Below are 7,096 nucleotides of genomic sequence, written 5' to 3'. Positions count from 1 at the left end.
GTTCACTTTCTTGCTAGTTGTTTATCGACAAATAGAAACATAAAGAACATTTATTCATAATCATTTATTTTGAGTTTTCTCAGATTGAAGATCAAATTTCACTTTCTTGCTAGTTGCTTATCAACAAATAAAACATAAAAAACATTTATTCATAGTCATTTATATTGTATTTTTATCAGATTTAAGATCAAAGTTTACTTTCTAAACTTCTTCACTTTCGTGCAAGTTGTTTATAAACAAACATATATACATATTTATTCATAATCATTTATTATATATTTTATCACACTTAAGATTAAAGTTCACTTTTTTGCAAGTTGTTTATCGACAAATAGAAACATAAAGAATATTTATTCATAATCATTACTTTGTATTTTATCACACTTAAGATCAAATTTCACTTTCTTGCAAGTTGAATATCGACAAATAAAAACATAAAGAATATTTATTCATAGTGTTACGAACGATATGGCAGCATCATTAACGTAATCCTAATTAGTTACGTTTTTTCCTAATTACTTACGTATGTCCTAATTACATACGCGCTTATTGCTATCGTGGCGAATTTTGATTGGTCGATTTGGAGAAACGGGGGCAATCAGAAGATCAGTTAGCAAAGAAGGAATAAATAGGCAAAAGCGGGAGCCGTTGCTAACAGATCGGCATTATCGCATTAGAGGGTAGAGTGTAAAGTAAATTTTTTAATTCTCAGAACTAATTGTTAATTAATTTAAATTAAAATAATAAATTAATATAAATTAATTCAAAACTAGCGTTTTAGTTCGAATTGCAAAAAATTCTTTATATTTTTTTACATCTTAAAAAATTTACTCTACCCTCATCGCGCATTCCATAGAAGTGGAAATTATAATGTTGCGTGCTAACAATCCTGAGATGTCCGCTGTACCAGCTAACTTCGCTGGAGCTACCAGTCTCACTGCTTCTACAAGCTTCCCAATGGTGAGTAATTTGGAAGAAAGCAGTTCTACTGAAAGGCCTGCCGAACAAGGAATCTCTGTGATGCACGCTGAGAATTTGAACGTGGGCACCTCGTATGGAGCTCCACCACGTGTCGATGGGGTGCATACGGTATCACGCCCACAAATGCATTTTCATGGAAGCCAACCCGCAACTCCTGTTCACTCCGCAAATTCTATTGGTCCTCAAGGGCTACGTCGCCGGGCTGAGTTGCTACGTGAGCAGAGTGAAATTCTACGTCAGCGGGAAGCTTTACCGAGGGAACAGCACAGCTTCCTAGATCGCATAGACGCAATGGGTTTCGAAGATGACATAGATGAATACTCAATGCCTAGAGTCTCAACCGGGATGAGGGATCAGGCGCCTCTCCCATCACAAATATTGCAGTTACCTCCAGAATTTGTAGCGCCCTTTAATAGAGCCGTTTCAATCGCAAACTCTGTAAGTAATAGTGGACCTACGCAGCACAACAATATCCCAAATAGAACATCATCTGATCAACGAGGTGAAAGTAACCTACAAGCACCTATCCTTCAATCGTTATTGGACAGGATACAGTCGTTAGAGCAACAGTTGCGACAGAACTCGACATTATTTCCGGAATGTCCTCCGCCGCAACCAACGCATACAACTTTGCCTACAGCTGGACACGCTAACAGCCTGTCTTTTGGAGCCTCAGCTTATCGCCGGCTAACCAGGGATCAGGTGGCGTCTCGTAACAGCCTTGCTAAAGAGTTGCCCAAATATGATGGCAAACCCAGCGAGTGGCCGTTGTTTTATGCTGCTTATAATCAATCGACAGATGTTTGTGGATTCTCTGACGAAGAGAATCTGTTACGACTGCGGCAGGCGTTGGAAGGTCCAGCGCGGAAGGCAGTTAAAAATCTGCTACTTCACTCCTCATGCGTGAACCAAATTATGGCTACGCTTCAAATGAGATTTGGACGACCAGAATTGATCATCAGTGTTTTGCAACGACAAATTTACGAATTGCCTCCTCCATCAGAGAGTCATCTGGAATCTATAGTCGACTTTGCTGTAGAAGTGCAAAACATCTGTGCAACAATGTCAGTATCTGGCCTGATTAGTCATTTGAATAATCCCGAATTTGAACAGCGGTTGGTTTCGAAATTACCTGGGCTTCTACCGGCATACTGGGGCATGCATAAGCGAACCCTGACAGTATGCAATCTACAAAACTTCAGCGATTGGCTATTCCAGTTAGCTCAAGGGGCCAACTGCGTTATCGTCCCGAAGGAATCGGTAAGAGAGCGTAAACGCGGGACAGTTAATCATCATTTTAATTCGGTAAGATGTATCGTTTGCGATGAAAACTGTGGTGAAGTCTTTAATTGTACCTCTTTCAAGGAAATGCCACGAAGTCAAAGGTGGCAAGTAGTTCGAAAATCGAAACTATGTCATCGATGTTTGAGAAAACATGCAACGAATAAATGTATTGCCGTTAAACCTTGCAGCGTTAATGGATGCACTCACAATCATCATCCGCTACTCCACAACTTAAACCTTAATCAAGCAGTAGCTGAAAAATCATCAAAAAACGTCAACGTGTTATCCAGAGCGCAGTCTGCCAATATAAATGCGCATATTTCAACCGGGAGTTGCACTCTGTTTCGAATACTTCCAGTAGTTTTACACTCAGGCCATTGTAGAGTGTCAACATACGCTTTCATAGATGATGGTTCGTCTCTTACCCTCATCGATGATGAGCTTTTAAAACGACTGAAAGTAAGAGGCACACCGCAACCACTCTGCCTACGTTGGACTGGTGACACACATCGTTATGAGAACGAGTCGGTCGTAGCCGACCTAAGCATATCAGCTCCAAATGGGCATAAGAAATTTGCTCTTAAGGGTGTTCGCTCCGTCAAGAAGCTTCATTTGCCTACGCAATCGCTTAACGCTTTCAAATTGCAGTCCGATTTCAAACACTTGGAAGGGTTGCCATTGCAATCCTATTCGAACGCCATTCCGCAACTGCTTATTGGCTTAAATAACGCGACATTAGGATCTCCTATAAAATCATTATATGGAGCAGAAAATGAACCAATTGCAGAAAAATCTAAACTTGGATGGACATTGAAAGGTCTTACGCCTGACCCATACGTTGATACCATACACCATGTCTACCATATTTGTGATTGCTCGGCAACAGCCGAACTGCTTGAAATTACCAAATCGTACATTTGCCTCGACAACTTGGGTGTGTCAACCAAACCTGTTGTCATAATATCTACGGAGGACGAGGCTGCTTTGGAGCAATTACAAAACCATACTATTCGTATTGGAAGTCATTTTGAGACCAGTTTATTGTGGAAGCATCCGGACATCCAGATACCCGATAGCCTTCCAATGGCCTTATTTCGGGCCCGATGTCTACGGACAAAAATGCAACGCGACCACAAACTGGCTGAAACTCTTAACCAAAAGATTCACGATTATATGCAGAAGGGGTACATCAGACGTTTAGGGCCATCGGACGCTGCCGTAAAAAAATACTGGTATTTGCCGATTTTTGCAGTAACCAACCCCAACAAACCAGGAAAGATTCGATTAGTCTGGGACGCAGCTGCTAAGGTAAATGGCATATCTCTAAACAGCATGCTGCTGAAAGGTCCCGATCTAACCACCCCTTTGCACAAGGTGCTCTTTAAGTTTCGACAAAAGCGAATTGCAATCACTGCCGATATTGCTGAAATGTTTCATCAAGTTCGTGTCCGAAAAAAAGATCAGAACTTCCAACGCTTTCTTTGGTATGAACCAAACGCTAATGAGCCAACTACGTTTGTCATGACGGTGATGACCTTTGGGGCTACATGTTCACCAAGCTGCGCACAATATGTCAAAAATAAGAATGGTGAAGAATTCAAACAGGAGTACCCTAATGCTTCAAAGTGTATAATCGAAAATCACTACGTCGATGATATGTTGGTGAGTGTGGATACTGAAGAAGAAGCTATAAGATTAGCACAAGATGTTCGGCATATTCATTCGCTAGGGGGCTTTCATATAAGAAATTTTTTGTCCAACTCTAGTCGAGTACTGACTACCCTAAATGAGCATCCATTAGATGCGCTATCTCTCGATCTTAATAATGAGCTGCCTACTGAGAAGGTTTTAGGCATGTGGTGGATTACATCCAGCGACCATTTCGCCTTTCGTGTATCCGCTAAGTACAGAAATTCTGACATATTTCTATGTCAACGGCGACCTACTAAACGTGAGGTCTTGAGCCTGGTGATGACTATATACGACCCTCTTGGGCTAATTGGATTCTACGTAACATATGCCAAAGTCATCTTACAAGGGATATGGAGAGCTGGATGCGACTGGGATGTCCCAATCCCTGATGACCAATTTACCAAGTGGCTAAAATGGATTAAATTTATTCCAAAAATTGAGAGTTTGAGAATCCCACGATGCTACATGAGAACCACGATTGACGGAGTTCCTCAAATTACATTACATACATTTGTTGATGCAAGCGAAAGCAGTTATGCGGCAGTGTGTTATCTTCGATACTCATACGGCGATACAATTAACTGTACAATGGTCGCTAGTAAAACAAGAGTAGCCCCACTTAAGTTAGTATCTATACCTCGTTTAGAACTGAAAGCAGCTCTCTTAGGAGCTCGCCTCGCCAAACATGTAATTGAATCGCACTCTATCCACATTGATAAACGCGTTTTTTGGTCAGATTCACGTACGGTATTAGCTTGGCTACAATCCGATCATCGCCGTTATAAACAGTTCGTAGCCTTCCGAGTTAGTGAAATCCTAGAGTTGACTGACGTCAAGGAATGGCACTGGGTTCCAACTGGAGAAAATGTTGCTGATGAAGCTACCAAATGGAATGGTGATCCTGACTTTTCGAACGACAGTCGGTGGTTTAAGGGGCCACCGTTTTTATACCTCTCGCATGAAAAGAGGTTTATGTCTGATGAAGCACAATGTGTTTCAACTGAAGAGCTGCGTCCGCAGTTTACCGGCATTCATAACTCAACCTTAGAACAGCTTGAAGTAGTACCAGAACCTTCAAGATTTTCAACTTGGAACCGTTTACTTCGTGGAACCGCTATGACTATGTATTGCTCTCGGATTTGGTTAAGTGTTATTCGAGACAATCAATTCATTGGTGATGCACCAAATAGTGAAGATTTTCGTAAAGCGGAGCGCTGTCTTTGGAGAAAAGTCCAGCATGACAGCTTCAAAGACTCTATCAAGTCTTTAGAATCCGGAAAGGTTATTGACAAATCTAGTAATATTTTCAAACTATCACCTTATCTGGATGACTACGGAGTTTTACGAATAAACGGTAGAGTTAAGATACATGGGCGGCCAGACCAAGTATTGTTGCCTTCAGATCATCACGTTACGCATTTAATTATAAATTATTTTCATATAAAGTATCATCATGGCAGCTTGGAAACAGTGATCAACGAAATAAGGCAATTCTACTGGATTATAAAACTTCGCACACTGGCCAATAAAATTCGACGCAATTGTCAGTATTGTAAAAACAAATCATCTCAACCTCGACCACCTATGATGGCCTGTCTACCTCCAGCCCGGACTTCAGCATTTAGTCGACCGTTTTCCTACGTAGGCGTTGACTACTTCGGCCCACTCCTGGTTACGGTTAAAAGGAGTACAGAGAAAAGATACGGAGTGTTGTTCACCTGTTTAACAACTAGAGCAGTTCACATCGAAATTGCATACTCGCTATCAACCGACTCCTGTATTTTAGCTATACGTAATTTCATGGCCCGCCGAGGGAGTCCTTTAGAAATATGGAGTGACAATGGTACAAACTTCAAAGGTGCTGAAAGGGAGTTGAAATCAGCATTTGAACTGTTAGATAAAAATCTTCTAACGAAGACGTTTACCTCTGCTGCAACTAATTGGCGTTTTATACCACCCGCTTCGCCCCACATGGGTGGAGCCTGGGAGCGGTTGGTCCGGTCAGTAAAGCAGATACTGAAACAAATTCTGACAACTAACCGTCCAAGTGACGAACTACTTCGTGCAGTCTTAATGGAGGTCGAAATGACTATTAACTCTCGTCCATTAACTTACATCCCCATCGACCACGAAGAGGAGGAAGCACTCACGCCTAACCATTTCCTGCTAGGTAGCTCAAGTGGTGTTAAGCCAATCGCAGAACCAGTTACTGAGACCACTTTAATGCGTCGTAACTGGCGAACATCACAGCAACTAGCCGATGCATTCTGGAGACGCTGGATTTTGGAGTATCTACCCACCATAACCAGGCGAACCAAATGGTTTTCGGATGTAAAGCCTATTCAAATCGGTGATATTGGGTACATCGTTGACCCCAATAGTCCAAGAAACTGCTGGCCTAAAGGCAGAGTGATTCAGGTACGAAAAAGTGATGATGGAAAAGTCAGAAGCGCTACTCTGAAGACCTCTTGCGGCATCTTTGAGAGACCAGCTGCCAAAATAGCCGTTCTAGATTTGATGAGTTTGGTACACCCTGATCAACAGGATATACCGGGGGGGAGTGTTACGAACGATATGGCAGCATCATTAACGTAATCCTAATTAGTTACGTTTTTTCCTAATTACTTACGTATGTCCTAATTACATACGCGCTTATTGCTATCGTGGCGAATTTTGATTGGTCGATTTGGAGAAACGGGGGCAATCAGAAGATCAGTTAGCAAAGAAGGAATAAATAGGCAAAAGCGGGAGCCGTTGCTAACAGATCGGCATTATCGCATTAGAGGGTAGAGTGTAAAGTAAATTTTTTAATTCTCAGAACTAATTGTTAATTAATTTAAATTAAAATAATAAATTAATATAAATTAATTCAAAACTAGCGTTTTAGTTCGAATTGCAAAAAATTCTTTATATTTTTTTACACATAGTCATTTTTTTCGTATTTTATCAGATTTAAAATCAAAGTTCACTTTCTTGCAAGTTGTTTATCGACAAAAAGAAACATAAATAACATTTTTTCATAATCATTTATTTTGAGTTTTATCAGATTTATGCTCAAAGTTCACATTCTTGCAAGTTGAATACTGACAAATAAAAACATAAAGAATATTAATTCATAATCATTTATTTTGTATTTTAT

At 40.7% G+C, this 7,096-nt stretch overlaps 1 protein-coding gene across 1 annotated transcript; it reads left to right on the top strand.

Annotated features, from left to right (window-relative positions):
• Positions 1–870: 870 nt before the first annotated feature.
• Positions 871–6,552, top strand: LOC128921986 (uncharacterized). Its single transcript, XM_054231100.1, has one exon. It carries the CDS (start codon positions 871–873, stop codon positions 6,550–6,552), a length of 5,682 nt encoding a protein of 1,893 aa, XP_054087075.1.
• Positions 6,553–7,096: the final 544 nt, after the last annotated feature.

Source organism: Zeugodacus cucurbitae, chromosome 5, assembly GCF_028554725.1.
Source record: "Zeugodacus cucurbitae isolate PBARC_wt_2022May chromosome 5, idZeuCucr1.2, whole genome shotgun sequence".
NCBI classification, from domain to species: domain Eukaryota; kingdom Metazoa; phylum Arthropoda; class Insecta; order Diptera; family Tephritidae; genus Zeugodacus; species Zeugodacus cucurbitae.
Note: the sequence above shows the minus strand (reverse complement) of the source record. Positions and strands in the feature narration are given on the sequence as shown.